The sequence below is a fragment of the Antechinus flavipes genome, chromosome 3 (genome assembly GCF_016432865.1).
Source record: "Antechinus flavipes isolate AdamAnt ecotype Samford, QLD, Australia chromosome 3, AdamAnt_v2, whole genome shotgun sequence".
Lineage (NCBI taxonomy): Eukaryota > Metazoa > Chordata > Mammalia > Dasyuromorphia > Dasyuridae > Antechinus > Antechinus flavipes.
In genome coordinates this window covers 228,344,611-228,364,329 of record NC_067400.1, presented here as the reverse complement: position 1 = coordinate 228,364,329, position 19,719 = coordinate 228,344,611, and the positions used below count along the sequence as shown (strand labels likewise).

The 19,719-nt window shown below is 32.9% G+C and overlaps 1 protein-coding gene across 3 annotated transcripts in view; it reads left to right on the top strand.

Moving 5' to 3' along the window:
- LOC127553697 (cohesin subunit SA-2-like) overlaps nucleotides 1-19,719 on the top strand; it is a 121,780-nt gene that overhangs the window by 93,622 nt on the left and 8,439 nt on the right. For all 3 annotated transcript variants that reach the window (XM_051984610.1, XM_051984611.1, XM_051984609.1), the window contains exons 31-32: nucleotides 8,008-8,207; nucleotides 19,339-19,495. In XM_051984610.1, the coding sequence (XP_051840570.1) occupies nucleotides 8,008-8,207; nucleotides 19,339-19,495 (357 nt within the window). The remainder of the gene's footprint in view (nucleotides 1-8,007; nucleotides 8,208-19,338; nucleotides 19,496-19,719) is intronic.

The following is a 19,719-nucleotide window of genomic DNA, read 5'->3' as shown; positions in this document are numbered from 1 at the left end:
ACAATTTTCAGATGATGAAATTGAAACTATTACCATTCATATGAAAGAGTGTTCCAAATCATTATTGATCAGAGAAATGCAAATTAAGACAACTCTGAGATACCACTACACACCTGTCAGATTGGCTAAGATGACAGGAAAAAATAATGATGAATGTGGGAGGGGATGCAGGAAAACTGGGACACTGATGCATTGTTGGTGGAGTTGTGAATGAATCCAACCATTCTGGAGAGCAATCTGGAATTATGCCCATACCCTTTGATCCAGCAGTGTTTATATTGGGCTTATATCCCAAAGAAATACTAAAGAAAGGAAAGGGACCTGTATATGCCAAAATGTTTGTGGCAGCCCTGTTTGTAGTGGCTAGAAACTGGAAATTGAATGCATGCCCATCAATTGGAGAATGGCTGGGTAAATTGTGGTATATGAATGTTATGGAATATTATTGTTCTGTAAGAAATGACCAGCAGGATGAATACAGAGAGCACTGGTGAGACTTACATGAACTGATGCTAAGTGAAATGAGCAGAACCAGGAGATCATTATACACTTCGACAACGATATTGTATGAGGATGTATTCTGATGGAAGTGGATTTCTTTGACAAAGAGACCTGAGTTTCAATGGATAAATGATGGACAAAAACAGCTACACCCAAAGAAAGAACACTGGGAAACGAATGTGAACTATCTGCATTTTTGTTTTTCTTCCCAGGTTATTTTTACCTTCTGAATCCAATTCTCCCTGTGCAACAAGAGAACTGTTCAGTTCTGCAAACATATTGTATGTAGGATATACTGCAACATATCTAACATATATAGGACTGCTTGCCATCTAGGGGAAGGGGTGGAGAGAGGGAGGGAAAAATCGGAACAGAAACGAGTGCAAGGGATAATGTTGTAAAAAAAATTACCCTGGCATGGATTCTGTCAATATAAAGTTATTATTAAATAAAATAAAATAAAATTTTTTTAAAAGTGTTGTTATAAAGAGATAAGAGTATTGTTACTTTGATACATGGATGCTATGAAAATACCTAAATGGAGAATGTGGGTTCTCTAGAACTAGAAGAATCTAATAAACTTTTGAGCTTCCTTTTCATTGTAGAGGGGAGCTAGTCTGATAAGGTTATTATTGATTGCATTTCTGGAATGGTTTGGATTCTCCCTCTTTGATGTATTTCCCAAAACTTAGAGTACACTAGCTAGAATTTTAATTTCCCCAGGATTGATTTCCCATTCTTTGTATCTCCTTTGATATGCCATCTCATCTAGCAGCTCTACTACTGTGACAATGTTTGCTGCAGTCAACCTTACATTATCAATGACAAGTGAGGCAAAAAGAAGCAAAGGTAATATCAAAGTTTTAGCCATCACTGATTTGGTGATGGTGTTCCTGAGAGAAATGTAAAAATCAGAGAGAAAAGATTTAGAAAGAAATACTGCATTTCATTCTGCATAGAATGGATCTATGGAACAATATGGATATTGTTGAGTTTCTAGGGCTAGTGGAATTGTCTTATATAGACAGCTGGAGATGTGGGTCTGGAACTAACATGAGGGTGTATATATAAATATTTACATTTTGAAGCCATCTGTATGGAGGGTGGGTGGTTAAAACTTAGAGAAGAAATGAAAATTTTAAGGAAAAGATTGGCAATAGTTGAGAAAAAAATTCATGATAACTTTGGAGTAAACCCTCAAAAGATCAGGAAGAGGCTAAAGCAGAGGAAGAGGAACATGAGAGTTATAAAAAGAGAAGCAAGAGAGAACAGAATCTGAGAAATTAAGGGAGGAAAATATATCCAGAAGGAAAACAGTATTCACCTGTCAGGAATCAAGGAGGATGGGGAACTTAAAAAAATCATTGAATGAGAGAATTATATCATTGATAAACCTTGAGAGATTAACAGTGTGGTAGACATGTGGACACTGAATATAAACAGTTTGATTGATATTTTTAAGTAGTGAAAAGGAGGAAAGAGATAAGTTGGAAATAGCAAGGAGAAGGATATGTTTTTGGGATTTCAGAGGATTGAGCATATCTACAGCAAGATAAAAAGGAAGAATCCCATGTAATAGTGATGATGATGATCTCTAAATAGCACTTTAAGGTTTATAAAGCGAGTGTGTGTGTGTGTGTGTGTGTGTGTGTGTGTGTGTATAAAATTTGATTTGTGATAGGAGAGATTGAAAATGTATGAAAATGAAGGGATTACTAGAGCAGAATTCTGTAAGAAGGGAAGGAATATTAGTTGGAATTAGAGATCTCCTTTTTTCACTTGAGGAGTGGTAAATCAAATGGGTGACTACACACAATTTTTGAAATTTTGAGTATAAGAGGTTCTTAACTTAGGGATCATTAATTTTAATATTTTGATAACTTTCATTATAATTGGCTTTCTTTGTAATTTTATGTACTATATTTTATGCATTAAAAACTTTATTCTGAGAAGGGGTCTGTAGGTTTCAGGAGGTTGCTAAATAGGTCCATTAAACAAAAAAGGTCAAGAATTTATGCTTTAGAGAAAATCCTTATTTTGGTTGGATCATGTGGTCTCTTCTGATAAAGATAATATGTTCTTTGAATTGAAATACTGCTTTCTGTTTTTACTATGCTGATTATGTATTTTAGGAAAGCAAGAGTGAAACATGAATTGAGTTAAGGCCAGCTGTAACCTGTGGAACCTTATTTCCTTTTTCTACTATATATGACTACTTGAGTCAGATGAACAGTGTGAAATGTGTGTTATAAATAAATGGAATCATTTCCTGTGGATAATAACAGTGGGCTCTTTATTTTGGTTACAGAGGCAGTGTTGTAGTCTTATACAGGATAAGGAGATTGTATCTAGATGAACAGTTTTTCTTGTCTCTTCCTTCCTTTCTAGGTATATATACTTTTAGAACTTTTTAGAACTGTTTTGTCATTTGTAAATAAATCCTGATGATATGATTCATAATGTGTTATATATTTTTATATCTTTAAAGTGCCAAACTTACATTTCAGGACTTGATTTCATTTTTCTTTAATGATTCCTTGTTATATCTTTTATTTAGCCTTTTGAAGGAGGCAAAATGATGAATTGGAACCTATCCCAATTTTTTAAAACTTTTTTCCCCCCTTTTCCTTTCTTTTTTTTGGGGGGAGTACTTGCTCTGTTCAAAGTGTTGGCTATTTAGGGGAATAATCAGAAACAGCACCAGCAATTATGTAAAAATGCCCTCAAGTGATTGATAATTTTAGAAAGAGGAAACATGTATATGACAGGATTAGAACAGTGAACTGAAAAGTTTAGTACTACCTTTAAATTAATGGTGCTTTAAATTTACTTGAGGAAGGGAAGGGAAGGAATCATTTTGGATTTGAATATTTGAGGAAAGTATAAAAATACTTGAACTGGGCAGAGTTGGTATTTGAATAGATAGCTAGAAGGGAATAGTATCAGGAAAGGCACAAAGGAGAGAATAAACACGATCTTTTTTGGGAAAATTGATAGACTGGAGTATAGAAAAATGAAAAATAGGGTTGGGCTAGATTATAGCAATGAGTGAATTTCTATTTTTTGACAGTAAGGCCTGCAGTATGGCACAGAAAGGGGCAAGTCAGTGGATTTGGAATCTGTGTTGATTTAAGTTGAAAATCTGGCTCTGGAGGAAATCATATAATCTCTGTGGCCTTAATTTCTTTGTCTGTAAATTGAGGAAGTTGGACTAGATGGTTTTTTAATACCCTTCCAGCTTTAAATCTGTGATCCTATTAACAAAGGATTGTAAGATTTTTAGGGCCTATTGGGATCTCAAAGAGGATCTAGTCCAATTCTTTCATTTTAGCACTGAGGCCTGGAAAAGTGAAGTAATTTAATAATAAGCAGTAGAGCTCGAATTTGAGTTTAGGTTCTCCAACTGAATCGTATTGACTTTTCTTTTTACCAGCATTTACTTGGGTGCTTTGGTTAACCTATTTCAACCACAGTACTGATGGTACTGTGGTCTGTTTTGTTAGAGTACTTTTGTTTGAAGCATATTGATGTGGATTGCTGTATTTCCCAAAACTTAAAGTACACTAGCTAGAATTTTAATTTCCCCAGGATTGATTTCCCATTCTTTGTATCTCCTTTGAGATGCCATCTCATCTAGCAGCTCTACTACTGTGACAATGTGGAAACTGAAGTGAAAAAAAATGTAGTGGCCTTGTTCTTTAGGAAGTCAGAGAATCTTAATGTGGCTCCAGCTATTTCTGCTTTATCCACCTGTATACAAGCAACAAATGGAAACTATAAATAGAAATCCCAGAGTACTGAGTAAAGCTGTGCTATCCCCTGAAGTTCAAGAAATATTTCTAAATAATCATTTGTTGAAGAAGTTCTTTCTATTTTGGGAATCCTTAATACCTTACAGAATTGCCTGGAGATTAAATTTCTTTGTAGGCATATATTTATAGGTCTAAGTGCTTCATAAATTACAGTTTGAAATGTTTTCAAATTGGCATAGTTAAAAAAATCTAGTTCTTTTGTTTATTTTTTAAAATATAGCTCCAACTTTATGTGAATGAATAGTATGAAATTGGAGGCATTATGTTGTTGCTATTCATTGAACACTAGACAAATTGTTAAGAGAGACCCAACAGGCCTTAGACAAAATAGGTTACTCTCTTCCCTTAAGGAGGCAGGATCCTCTTAGATAAAACAACACAGGCTTATATAAAACCTTTCCTTCCTTCCTTTTTTTCCCTCCCTCCCGTCTTCCCTTTTTTCCCTTTCTCCCTTCTTCTTTTCTTCTCTCCCTCCCTTCCTTCCCCAGTTTTTTCTTTTGTCATTTTTAAGACACCCTAATAGCTCACTATTATATTCATAGATGATAGAATTTGACCATTTCCCCAATTCATAGGAGACCCCTTAGAATCTGTTTCTTCCCCACTTCAGCAAGTTGTTTTGTTTTTTATTGCTTCCTCTTAATCTCCCTTGTCCTACTTGCCTTTGATATGAAAGCTATGGGTTTTGGCTGTAATATTCCTAGGACTTTTCTTTTTTGAGTTCCTTTAATGGGGTCATTCGTGGATTCTTTCTGTTTTCATTTTGTCCTCTTGTTACATGTAAGCAGTTTTCATTAAACTAGTGTCCAAGATTTTTAAAAAACATGGTTCTCAGAAAGTCTAGTGATACTTAGATTATCTCTTCTTGCCCTATTATTGATGTCAGTTTTTCACATTAGATGTTTTATTTTCTTCAGGTTTTTTCCTCTAATTTTAAAATTTTATTCTTACTATCTTATTAAGTCATTAGTATTCAAGGAATGTATTTCTCATATAAAGTTGTTTCTTTAAGATATTTTTTCTCCTTTTTGTTTCTTTCCTTGAACTTTTATTTTAATATTTTCATTTCTTCAATGAAAAATCCATTTTTGCCTTTGAGTCACTACTTATATTTGTTATGAAGTTTACTGAACATTTGTTGAAGTATAATGACAAGGGAAAATAAATTGATAGTAGGAGGACAAAGATGATCGTCAGTTGAATCATAAGAAATAAAAAAGTCAAGGAAATGAGTAAAGACAAAAGATCATTGGATTTAGTGATTATTATAGTGATTATTATAGAACAGAGGTATTGAGAAAAATATTTGGAACTATTATTAAAGGTGAAAGATAGGGAAAATTATTTTTATAGAATTTTGGGTACATGGGTATTACAGTTTCAGACATAATAGAAACAATATAGAAACTGGTTTTGTGATGTGATCTCTTCGAGTCTGAGTTTACTCTTTATAGTACTTTCCCCTTTCAGTCTTTTTCTTTTTCCCCAAGTGCATTTTAACATGATACTTCCTTTCTTGTTCAGGTAATCACTTAATCTTCAACATATATATTTAGTTATTTGTCAGAGCAAAAGTGACTAGCTTGATGTCATCCATATGTGGGAGAGGTAGAATATAACTCAGATCTTCCAAGCCTGGAGAACAAAACTATGGAGGCAAGCTGAACCAAGCCAAAGTTGGGGAAGATGAATGAGAAAAAAGGAATGGTTCAAGGAATAATTGAGCCTTCAGATGTTGTAAAGCTGAAGATTAAGTTTTTAATATGAGTGAGTAAGAAAAGGATAGGAAGTCATGTTCATAAAGTAGACTTAATAGTTCTGGACAACTTAAAATTCCACCATCTCCAGGGTCTATAGGCTTTCTCTAAATTGGAATATATCTCAGAGACAGAGTTTTAAAAGGTAAGAAGAAGGAAGGTATGATTATATTGGTGTATGGTTGAATTGGGATGAAAAAAGAGGTTATTGGAGAAATCTTCAAAGTTACTGCTGGAGCTTCTAATGATGATGGTAGGATGAGTTAGAAAGACTAAAATCCAGGTATTAAGCTCCTTTAGGGGGAAAAATGAGTGAAAATTCAGTAAAGGGCAGAAGCAAGGATGAAATGGAGTAGAACAAATTTGAATTGACTTCTGAAGAGGAAAAGTCATTGAGGTACAGCAGTACATATAAAACACTTCTCATATTTTTGGTCCTAGCTTTCTTCTCTTTGTTCAATCACAATCCTAACAAAGACTTGACAAGTAATTTTGAGTGTATCTTGAAAGAAAAAAGTTATTGAGGGATGATAATAAAGAGTAATAGAAAATATACTATCTTTAAAGAGTGTCCTGATGGAAATAATAGATAGTGAAGATAATGGAAGAAATGTAGGAACAGGTTTGTGGCATGTGGTCTCATAGAATCTTAGTTTGATTCTTAATTTTCCTGTTTCTACCTTCCAGTCTTTTTCTTTTCCCAGTATCCGTTATATGGGGGGAGGAATCCTCCCTGAATTCACTCATTTTCTAATTGTAAGAGAAGAGAGGAAGTGAAGAAATTGAAAACAACTTTAGTCACCATTTTATTTAGGGGGTTCTAATAAGAATGAGACAAAAATCACTTCTAAGTAAAAAATCCCATATCTAGAATAGACTCATCTTTGCTCCAAACCTGCCCCTCTGAATTCTTATTTCTGTTGAGAGCACAAACTTCTTTCTAACTAGCCTAAGTCCTCAAGCTCAAATTCATTCTATTTCTTAATTTTCCTTCATCTCAAGTAATCAATCAGTTGCCAAATCTTATTGATTCTGCCTCCACATCTTCTTTTTTAATCTGTAATTTTTTCTCCATTCATATGGCCACCACCTCAGTTCAGGTATATGATTAATATGAATGACCTTGCCTGGACTTTTACAGTGATCTTTACTCTCTAACTTTTCTGTCTCTCTCACTTATATTGTCTACTATTTGTTAAATTGACAATGATTTTTTTAAAGCACAGTTTTGTCCATGTTAGTCTAACCCTGCTTAATGAACTCCAGTGGCTCTGTTTCCTAGGACCAAATACATATTCCTTTGGCATTTAAAGCCCTCCAGCATCTGGTTCCAATCAGATTCCTGTTTTCTAGTTCTGTTACATTTTACTCCCTTTAAGTATTTTGTGATCCCACCAAATTTGCCTTCTTGGCTGTTTGTCTTAAAAAACAACAACAAAATTCCCATTTTCTATAACCATGCCTTTGTATAGGCTCTCCCTCATTCCTGGACTGCAGTTCCTTCTTACCTATGCTCCTTAAAATCTATTATTTTCCTTTAAAATTCATTTCAAACACTACATCTTATGTGAAACCTTTCCTTACTCTCCTGTATTTTGTAAGGCTTTTCCCAAAAGATAATCTCCTATTTATTTTGTATATACTTACTTGCATATATGTTGTCACTCCCTATAGAATGGAAGTTCCATTGGGGCAAGGACTGTTTTACCTTTATCTTTGTCCTCACTACAATACATGGCATATAGGAGCCATTTAATAAATGCTTGTTGATTAATTGACTATACATCTTTCAACTTCAGTTTCCTCATCCATAAATGAGGAGATAATATCTTGGGTTCCTTCTAGATTTAACATTCTATGATCTAGTGAACATTTCTAGTTGTTATCAAGTGAGTGTGTGGGCTTCATGTTTCACTTTCATTTTCTCTTGCCTGCAGGTATTACTACCTGCAGGAATTTGTTACAGACCACATGTTGTTGACTTGTAAAGGGGAAAACTGGCATCCATTGTACTGTTATCGCAGCTCTCTGATAGGAACTGATGATGATGCAGAAAGCACAATAGCAAGTAGTTTTAGAGAATGGCCTCCGCCTGACAAATCAAAAGTCTTTGCCACGAAGAGAAAATTTTCTGATGGTACGTATGACACTTGTCTTTGTCATATTCATGTTACTCACGATTCCAGATAGCTTAGTTGAGTGTTTTAGAACTGTCTGAATGAGTAGTTCTGAAGATAATCTTAAAACTGAACTAGTAAACCCTCATTCTAGTCTTTATTATTTAACACAAAGAGTTGAAAATACCTTTTTGGCATTTTCTTTTTTTTAGTTACATTTTATTTTGCTACAGAATGCATTAAGCAGCACATCAGAACCCCTTACAATGTACCTTTCCCTGACAAAAATAATCTATTGACAGAAAAAGAGGGACTGTATACATTTATAATGTGTTGGTATTTGACAGTGCTATTTGACCAGAATTTTTCTTCTTCATATCAACTTTATTCATATTACCATAGCATCATATACACAGTTATTTTGATTCAGCTTTCTTCATTTTGTGTCACTTCATGGAAGTCATCCTAACTTTCTCTGAATCCTATGACCTTGGGCAAATTACTTAACTGTTTGTCTCAGTTTCCTCATCTGTAAAATGAGGACCTACTTTCCAGGGTCCTTTTGAATATCAAATAAGATAATATTTATAAAGTGTTTAGCACATCGTAGGCATTACATAAATGCTTGTTGCTATTATTGTTGTAATTGTCACTATTATTGTCGCTGTCATCATTATTATTCCTTGTGGTACAATAATATTGCATCATTTGCTCACTTTCTGATTTGGCCAGCCATTTTCTAATCATTAGATACATATTTTAACTACCTTTTTTATTATTACAAACAACACTGCTATCAACATTTTTAAAAGATCTTTTTTACATGGATAATTTCTTATATCCCACTTCTTTGGGGTATAGTATCAGTTACTTCTTGTAAATTGTTTTTCTTGTTTGTGCATATTTCAACCTCCTTGGAGTAGATTCAAAGGTTATAAACATTTATGTTTGTTTTCTTATATAATTCTTGCATTATTTTCCAGAATGGTTCTCAGCCAGTTCGCAGCTCCACAAGTAATGAATTTTACTATGCTTGTGTTTCTACAACCCTTCCAACCATGAGTTTTCCTGTTATTTACATTCTACTTTTTTTAAGTTCATGCTTAATTTATTGCTCTTTCTATTTTTAGTATAAATCAGATAAAGATTTCTTTTAAGTACTGCTTTAATAATGTCCTCCAAATTTGGGAATTTTTTGCATAATTATCATTTTCTTTATTGTTTCTGGTTCTTGTTATTTTATGCCTGTGATTTATTCTTAAGCCCATTAAGAAAATTCATTATTATTGTATTTTCCAAATACATGTAAAGATAGTTTTTAAGATTTGTTTTTGTAAAATTTTGTGTTCCAAATTTTTTTTCTTTCCTTATACATCATCCCTCCCCAAGATAGCAAGTAATCTAATAGCTTAAATATGTGCAATTCTTTTAAATATATTTCTATACTTTTTATGCTGTGCAAGAAAAATAGAACCAAAAGGGAAAAAACTGGGAGGAAAAAAAAAACAGTGAAAATACTATGTTTCCATAGTTAGTTCTTTCTTTGAATGTAGATAACTTTTTTCATCTCAACTCCATTGTAATTACCTTAAATCACTGCATTGTTGAGATGAGCCAAGTCCATAACACTTGATTATAACACAATCTTGTTTCTATGTACTATGTGCTCTTCATTCTGCTCACTTCATTCAGCATCAGTTCATGGAAGTCTTTCCAAGCTTTTCTGAAAAAAGCCTCTTCATCATTTCTCACAAAACAGTAATATTCCATTGCATTCATGTACCATAACTCATTCAGCCATTCTCCCGCTAATGGGCATTCATTGTTTCCAATTCCTTTTCACTACAAAAGGGGCTGCTATGTATGCATTATTTTTGCATATTGGGTCCTTTTCCCTTTTTTATGATCTCCTAATGAGTAGGAGAGTTTATATGGGAATAGAGACACTGCTGGATCAAAGGGTATGCAAAGTTTAGTAGCCCTTAAGGCATAGTTGCAAATTGTTCTCCAGAATGTTTGGAGTTTTACAACTCAACCATCTGTGCATTGGTGTCCCAGTTTTCCCACATCCCTTCCAACATTTATCATTATCTTTTCCTATCATTTTAGCCAATGTGAGAGGTGTGAAGTCTCACCTAGGAAGAGGTGAAACTATCTCACAGTTGTCTTAATTTATAGTTCTCCAATTAATAGTGTTTTAGAGCAATTTTTTATAGAACTAGAAATTAGCCTGTTCTTTTATAAAATAAAATTTTGTTGTCTTTTATATTACCAAAAATTTCCCCAATATCCTTTTTTATTTCCCTCTCCCAGATAGCCATCCCCTATGACAGATGATTTTTCTTTTAAAAAAAAATCACCCAAACTTGTCATAAATTGGGGGGAAAAAAAGCTGGCAATATATGCATTGTTGGATTCCTGTGAATTTTGCACTTTTGCGAGGAAGAACTCTTATTCATTCTTTAAGATATCATTATCATTAATATCTGCTTAACACAATATTATTTATATTTTCAACTATTATAAGAAAATTATAAATGTTCTTATGATTTATAAATTATATATAGTCTCTCTCTCAACTTCTCTGTTTACTGTTACTTTCTGAGATGTGATAGCCATTTCTACTTTTAAAAGTTAAAACAGTTCAGACTTCAACTCCTTATTTTAACTCTATATAAGTCTTTTTATCTGAGTTTCTTTTATATAGCAATTTGTTAAATTTTGCTTTCTAATCCATTCTGCTCCTTATATCCAAATCTCCCCCCCCCTTTTTTTTTTTTTTGCTTGATAATTTTTTGAACAAGATTTTCACGTATTAATATTCAGGGTTGCAGTTACAATCTTCTGTCCAATTTTGTTGCAATATTTCTTTTACTGAAAGAGAAGTAGCATGGCTGGCCGATAAAGTGATGTCCTGGAAGCTAGAAGTCTCATATCTCTTCCTCTTAGTCACTTAATCTCTCAATGTAAGCAGCTTTCTAAGATTATTTATAACTGAGAAAAGTTGACAATCTGTATTGATATGAGTTTTCTAATCTGGGAGTGCTCTATATTAATAAAATCACTGGTTCAGCTCCTATTTCTGTTCCTTTTTGGGGAAAAAAGAAAACATGAGCATTAGATATTTGTAGCCTCTTCTCTTCCTCTTCTTCTTTTGAATGAGTAAATTGCAGTCTTCTTCAGCTTTCTTTTATTTGAGACTTTACCTTCTTCAATAACCCTTGTATCCCAGCCCAATTTCTTGTTTCCCTTAATCCTACTTGTCTACTGTAATTTTTTCCCCTTCGTTTTTGAGTCAAGAAAAGATGCAAGTTAAAATGTCTATTTTATGCCCTGGAGGATTACTCAATTTTGTAAGGTAAAATCATTTTCCCTCTTTTTTTTTTTTTCTTAATAAATAGCCTTTTATTTTTAACATTCACCCTTACAAAACCTGATTTTCCAAATTTTTCTCCCCATCTTTCCCCCATCCCCTCCTGAAGACAGCAAATAATTCACTATAGATTAAACAAGTGCAATTCTTCTAGACATATTGCTGCACAAGAAAAAATCAGATAGTCTAACCCATATTAAGTACCTTTTTGAATTCATAAATCAATCATTTTGTTTTATTTTTGAGATTTTTATTAAAAACCATTTTGTGTGGTGTATATGTGTGGCAAAATTTTACCTTTTTTTTTTAATAGTTTTATATTTTCCCAAATATTTGCAAAGATAGTTTTCAATATTCACCTGTGTAAAACCTTGTGTTCTGAATTTTTTCCCCTCTCATCCCTTCATTCCCTTCTCCTAAACAGAAGGCAGTCTACTATAGGTTAAACAAGTGCGATTCTTCTAACCATATTTATCCATTGATCATGCTATACAAGAAAAATTAGATCAAAAAGGAAAAAATAAGAAAGGAAAAAAAAGCAATCAATCAACAACAACAAAAAGGTGAAAATACTATGATTCACATTCTATCTCCCCATAGTCCTCTTTGTAGATGGAGATGGCTTTCCCCATCACAAGACCATTGAAATTGGTCTGAATCGCTTCATTGTTGAAAAGACACATGCCCATCAGAGTTGATTATCATATAAGCTTATTGCTGTGTACAGAATTCTCTTGATTCTACTCTCTTCATTCAGCATCTATTCATTTGTGCAGGTCTCTCCAGGCCTTTCTGAAATTACCCTGATAGTCATTTCTTATAGAACATTAATATTCCATAACATTAATATAGCATAATCTATTCAGCCATTCCCCAACTGATGGGCATCAGTCCAGTTCTTTGCCACTTCAAAAAGAGCCCCTACAAAATATTTTTGCACATGTGGGTCCTTTTCCCTTTTTTATGATCTCTTTCGGATACAGGACCAATAAAGACACTGATGAATCAATGGGTATGCACAGTTTAATAGTCCTTTGGGCATAGTTGCAAATTGCTCTTCAGAATGGTTGGATCAGTTCACAACTCTTATCAACAATGCATTAATCTTTCTGGTAAGATTTCAAAAATATATTTTAAACTGCATATTTCAGTGGCTCCTTAATCTTTCCCTAATGAAATATAAAGTCCATTGTTGGCTTTTAAAGTTCTTCATACCCTAGTCCCTTTATACCTTTCTAATCTTATATTTTATTCTCCTCCATGTATTGTATTCTATTATCAATTGACACTGGCCTATTTACTATTTCTCACACTGGAAAAATGCCTAATCTCCTGATTCTGTCCATTTTTACTGGCTGTCCCGCGTGGAAATGTTCTCTTTGCTTGTTTCTGCTTCTCTGACTTCCTTCAAATCTCAGCTACAATCCTTTCTTCAATTGGTATTTCTTAGTTATCAATCTCTTAACTGCTTGAAGTACTCTTTACTTTTTTTGATCTTCACAGTCACATTTCTGGGTAATTTGCAATTCTGGTTCCTCTTTTAGGTTATCCTATTAATTCATTGATCTTTATTGTGCTTGCTAGTTTTTTGTGCCAATTTTATTTCCTAAAATATTAAATTTTTTCCCATAAATTCTATCACATTTGTTTCAGCATTTTTTTTTTTCCTGGGTGACAATTGATTCTCAGATTTGTTCTTGGAATCCTGTTTCCTCTATCAGTTGTTTTTGATTGTATTTGTAATATTGTCTTTTGATATTACCCTGATGATTTTTGTAGCATTTAAAAATCTTTTTAGCTTAGTCTTCTACATTCTTTTTTTAGGGTGTCTGCATGATAAAATTTTTCAATTTCTTTTTAATCAATCAGTTAATCAAAATAAAATATAAGCTTCTTGAAGTCAGGAAATATTTTATTTTTCCCTTTGTATAGTCTAACTCATATTAGGCTCCTTCTTGAATTCATGAATCAATCAATTTGTCTTATTTTTGAGTTTTTTATTAAGAGCAATTTCTTTTTTGTGTGTGTTTTATCTTATATTGAAATTTCTTTGAATCACCTCATTGTTGAAAAGAGTCAAGTTCATTAAAGTTGATCATCACATAATTTTGTTTCTGTATACAATGTTCTCTTGGTTCTGCTCATTTAACTTAACATCAGTTCATGTAAGTCTCTCCACATCTTTCTGAAATCATCCTGCTGGTCATTTCTTATAGAACAATAATATTCCATAGCACTCATATTCTTCAACTTATTCAGTCATTTTTCAATTGATTGTATCCCCTCATTTTCTAGTTTCTTGTCACTCTAAAAAGTGACAAACATTTTTACATCTGGGGGGCCTTTTCCCTCCTTTAAGATCTCTTTGGGATATAACCTCAATAGAAACACTGTTGGATCACAGGATATGCACAGTTTGATAGCTCTTTGGGCATAGTTCCACATTTCTTTTCAGGATGGTTGGATCAGTTCACAATTCCACCAACAATGCATTAAGTTTTCCTATATGTTCCCTTCAATGTTTGTCATTATCTTTTCCTGTCATTTTAGTCAATCTAACAGGTGTGCAGTGGTATCTCAGAGTTGTCTTCGTTTGCATTTCTCTGATCAGTAGTGATTTACTAAAAGCAATTTCACTCATTAAATCCTCCTTTTGTTCCTTTATTAGGTTTTTCACTTATTCTTGTTCTTGTGACCAATAGATTCTTATTTATGGGGTATAACTAATTTCAGAATTAGTTTAGTTTCTTCTAGAGAATTTTTTCTTAGCATTCTCATTATCCATAGTAATTTTTTGTTTTGTTGTTTTTTAGCAACTTATTTTCTTTGACTCTCTGCAGTTTCTTTTAGTTGTTATTCTTTGGAGTTTGATATAATTTCTAATTAATATGAGATAATGAGGGGTATCTTGGCTTGTAATATCCTTTCACTTAAATATTTTGCCAGAAACATTTCCGTTAAAAAAGATTTTTTGAGTTTAAAACTGGAGGTGCAGAGTGGATTTTTGCCTTGTCCTTACTACATGGATGACATTGGACAAGTCATTTATTCTCACTGGTATTCACTGGCATGAAATGACCATCATCTTATCCCACTTTTTACACAGGCCCAGTAAGTTTGGGATTAACCTGAAATCACACAGTTTTTGAGTAACAACAGAAATGGAATGTGAACTTAAGACTTCTGTGTCCAAAGTATCCACTCTACCATACTGTAAAATGAGGGGATGGACTAGAGGGCCTTCTGATTCGTTAATTATTCCAACCATATAATTTGTCTTTTTTGTATTTAACGTACATAAAATAGAAAATGACCAGACATTAAAAGGTAATATAGGACGATTGAAATTTATTAACTATATACAGTTACTGTTTTGAGTATTTTCCCTCTATTATAACAAAACCCAAATTTATGTTAGTATTATTTACTGACCTTGGTTTCTTTATATTAAAATATTTACTCTTTATATAACAAAGAGTAAGGTTTGTATTTAATTTTAATTTTGTTCATATTAACTTATTTTTAAAACATAACTAATTTGGTGAGTACTTCTCAACCACCCTTTATGTCAGACATATTTTAAAATATTCTGAGCAGGACAAAGTGAGGTATTTAAAATTTAGAAGTTGAAGACCTGGCTTTATCACTTAAGTAACTGTGTAGATGTTGGGGTAAGTCTCTGAGCTTTTTTTTTACCTGATGTCAGTATTGCTTATTTCTTAGGGATAGTATATGGATTAAGTGAACTAATCACACAAACATTGTGTAAATTATAATGTACATAATAAAATATCACAATCTTTAATGCCCCCCAGGTTCCTAAATCATTGAGGTCAGGTTAGTATCAGTGAAATTAATTATAAAGTAGTCATCAGAGTATCTCTTTCAATTTTAGGATTTTTTTTGCATGTAGAATCTTCCAAAGATACCATATGATTGCTATTATTGTAATATCATAGTCTGCTGAATTGATACCCATTGCAGTAAGTCTGCAGTTTTATTATTATAGATACTGCCTCCACCAATGCATATGATAATCTGCCCATACCTTCTTATCCTGTGTGACTCCTCCACATGATTCTATGTAACATGCTGATGACTGTCTTTTAGATTTACTGACATTCTGCAAATATCAGTACATGTGCTAGATAATACATATATTCAGTCTTCCTCTTAAATCTGTCACCCTTCTGTCAGGAAGGTAGCGTGTTTCATCATGAATTCTCTGAAAATTGTGGTTGATCAGTGTTTTTGATGTATAAATTCTTCTCTTTGTTATTACTTCATTCTGTATCTCAGTTCATTCAAGTTTTTTCAGTTTTCTTTAAAACCATTCCCTTCATTATTTCTTTTGGTTCAGTAGTATTCCATTATATTCTTATGCTATAATTTGTTTCGTTATTCCCCAATTTATGGGTACTCTCTTAGTTGCTGGTTCCTTGCCACCATAAAGAAAGCTGCTGTAAATGTTTTTTGTATATATATGTCTTCTTTTTTTGGAATTTGTATTTTATATGATATAGTGGTAATGTTATATTAAAAGATATATACAGCTTAGTAAATTTTGGTTGACAGTTTCAAATTGCTTTCTAGGATAACAGTAACAGTAACAATTCAGTTCTACCAATTGTCCCATCAGTATTACCATTTTTATGTAATGTAGTACCCAACAGTTATGTAGTATCCAACATTTTTCTTTTTCCTTTGATTATCAGTTTTTCTAATTTCATAGGTCTGAGGTGGAACCTCAAAAGTTGTTTTACCTTATATTTTTGTAGTAACTAGTATTTTGAGAGACCTGCTACATTAATTCTTCAGAGACTGATATTCCAGAAATTGCAACCATATAGGACTCATGGAAGAGTCTGCATATATAAAAATCTGGATTTCTTGAAGTGATAACTTTGATGACTGGTTCATTATTAATTTTCTGTATTTAATCATTATATTAACTGAAGCATTAAGTAGGAAGATTTATATTTCTTGAAGTTATTTATTACTGTCATGTAAGATTTCCACAATAATCTTTTAGATATTATTGTGTATGACATGCTGACTTCATGAAATCCTGAAATATTATACAGCCTCCTAAATAAGCACAATAACCATTCAAAAGAGTTTAGTCTAACTATCTACATAGGAAAAACATAGTGGATGAAGAATGCTGCCCAGATAAGTAGGCAGTTGGATAAGCAACTTAATAAATTTGGTCCATAATCAACATGTATTTTAGACCTTGTTTATTGATAATGGGCTTTTTCAAATTTAATATGAGTACTGTGGGTTATATTGCCTTGGGGGAATATAACAACTCAACCTTTAATAAACTTAAGTTCTGAAGAACAAATGTTCACCTTTTAAAAGTCAGATTATTTATAGAGCTAAGTTATTCTCAAGCTTACTCACAAGACACTTGTCCTGTTGTTTGCTTGCACTTTTTGTCTATAAGTATGAATAGATTACATCAGAGGGTGAGAACAGAGAATGTCAGATATCCACCAGCTATTCTGGTTCTATGTTAGAATTATAGTTCTAGTAGTATCCTGAAATATATTGCCTAATGTTTCAGACTTGGAAGTCATTTATGTATTTACCCAAACTCAGAACTCAAATAAGAATGTAATTATTTTTCTATAGACCCAAATAAGAGTTCCTTCTAGTAGTCAGGGACACCATGACTTTTTTTTAACTCATCCTTGGCCCCTTAATTCTTGTTTTCCTGATTTTGCATTATTAACAGAGTTATGGCCATTTCACTCACTGACACCTTTGTAAAAAGATTGCATTTATGGATCTTCCATTTTCATGAAGGGATACGTTGAGGATATCTTTTCATAATTCTTAATTCCAATTTGGCTCGATTTTTATAATTCTGTTACATTTACCTATAAATTTTTGGTGTATCATTATATTATATTATATTATTATTATTTCCATTTGTATAATTGTAGTTTTGATATATATTGTTTTCTTGGCTCTGCTTACTTTTTGCTGTGCATCATTTCATATAGAGATTTCCATTCTTCTTTGTGTTCATATATGCCATTTGTTACAGCACAGTAAAAAGCCATTACATTTTATGTATCACAGTTTATTTAGACATTCTCCAATGGATGTTTATATAATTCTTTGCCATCATTGAAACTACTCCTGTAAATATTTTAGAATATTTGCAGCTTTCTTCTTGGTATAGAAGCCTTCTAATGGAGTCTTTGATTGAAAGGTTATGGACATTTAAGTCACTTTGTATAATTCTAAATAACTCTCCAAAATGGTTGCAACCATTTTATAGCTCTACCAGCAATGTGTTATTAGCATGCCTGTCATTCCATAACCCCTCCAACAAAGACTTTATCAGTATCATTTGTCATTTTTGCCAGATTTGCAGGGTGTGAAGTGAAACTTGAATTATTTGGGAATTTCATTTTTCTTATTATTCATAACTTGGACCATATGGTTGTGAATATTTTGCAGTTCTTTTAAGAAATATTTGTTCACATCCTTTGACCACTTAACTATTGATGTATGAAATAATCATTTTGATTATTTTTTGGTTTTGATTCTTCTGTTTATATTGCTGTAGTTATTGCACATATAATTTTGTTGCCTCTTCTAAATCAGATTGCAGAGACATTTCCATGATGCTGTATTCATCATAATGGTAATTTCTTATAGTATATATTCCATTTCTTTCACTAACTATGGTTTGTTTAGCTGTTCTCCAGGAGATGAGCATCTATATTGCTTCAAATGCTTTACCACGACTTAGAGAGCTGCTAATAATTTTTTTTGTTATATGTGGGAATTTTCTTCTTATCAGAGACATCCTTATGATATCAGTCTTTTTTTGAATTTTAAAGAAATTAATAGTTGAATTTTTTCCTTTGTGCCTTGGTATCAGCAAGATTGTTTTCTTTTAACAAGGATTTGATTTTCTCTGTTGTTATAGTTAGAGTGGACCAGGGTAGTCAGGAGGTTTGAACTGGTCTGAGACTGGAACAAAATGAGATACTTAAAGGTTTTTAAATGTTATTTTTGCCCTAGCAGGGGAAGAACATTCATAGCAAGAAAAAGGGGCACAGCTTTGATTTGACTGTGGGTAGCTCTTCTGTGCCTGGTGTTGGTCATTCTGTTGATCTACAATCAGAAGTCTGAACAAGAAGGTTCAGCCCCTTGGTTTTCTGGATATCTTATACTAGGTGACTACGAACCTGCCCAGATCCAGTTAAAGTTGGAGGAAATTTAAAATATCATTGAGACAAAAGCTAGTCTATCCTGATCAGGGCCATTGCATATTATATTCCCAATATATGTCAGTTTTCTTCGCAGGCCCAGACTTTTGGCATGGTAAACTCTCTTCCTTGTTTAGGGACAGTTTTATTTCCTAAAAATAAAAGGCATAATATTGTTGTAATACAACTTCCTTACTTATTTCTTCATGAAAGTCATAGGGAGGTTAGGCATAATTCTGTTATAACAGAATCCTGTGTCCTGGCTTCCCTTATCTCCAGTTAATTTTGGAGACTTTCCTTTTACTTAGTACATCCCAATTGAAGATACAGTAATGAAAATTTAGTAGTTTGAGGGTAAAGGTCAAATGGCAATCCTGTGAAAAGCCTAATTAACTTTTTCTGTTTTAACTGTGTTGAGCCAAGTTGCTTTACTTTATCGCTAGGAAGCCACACTTTAACCATTTCCAATTTGCTTGGCTTTGAAAGTTCCATTTTACTTTGTTTTTTTCTATCTTTGACATTTCCTTTCTTTCTACTTGTTTATAGGAAGTATTATGGATATTTCACTTCCTGGAAGTTCAAGGCAAACAATGGATTTACAGTCAGATTCACAGCTCTCTTATTTCTCATGGAAAAGTAAAACAGTGACATCGGAAGACATTGTGGACGAGCCAGGCCCCACAGAACAAGATATAGCACCCAGGTATTGGGGACGATTCACCCCAAATGACTTTCCTTTTACCATGCTGATTTGGACCTTTTGGTTTAAGGGTGGGAAATATGCTGAATCAGTGCATTAGCCCAGCTTCTGAGTGAAAAAGAATACAGTCCTCTTCAAAGTGTTTTTTAGTTTTTAGAAAATAATCCATTGACCACAGGGATGTGTGTGTGTGTGTGTAATTATATATTATAATAATTATATTTTTT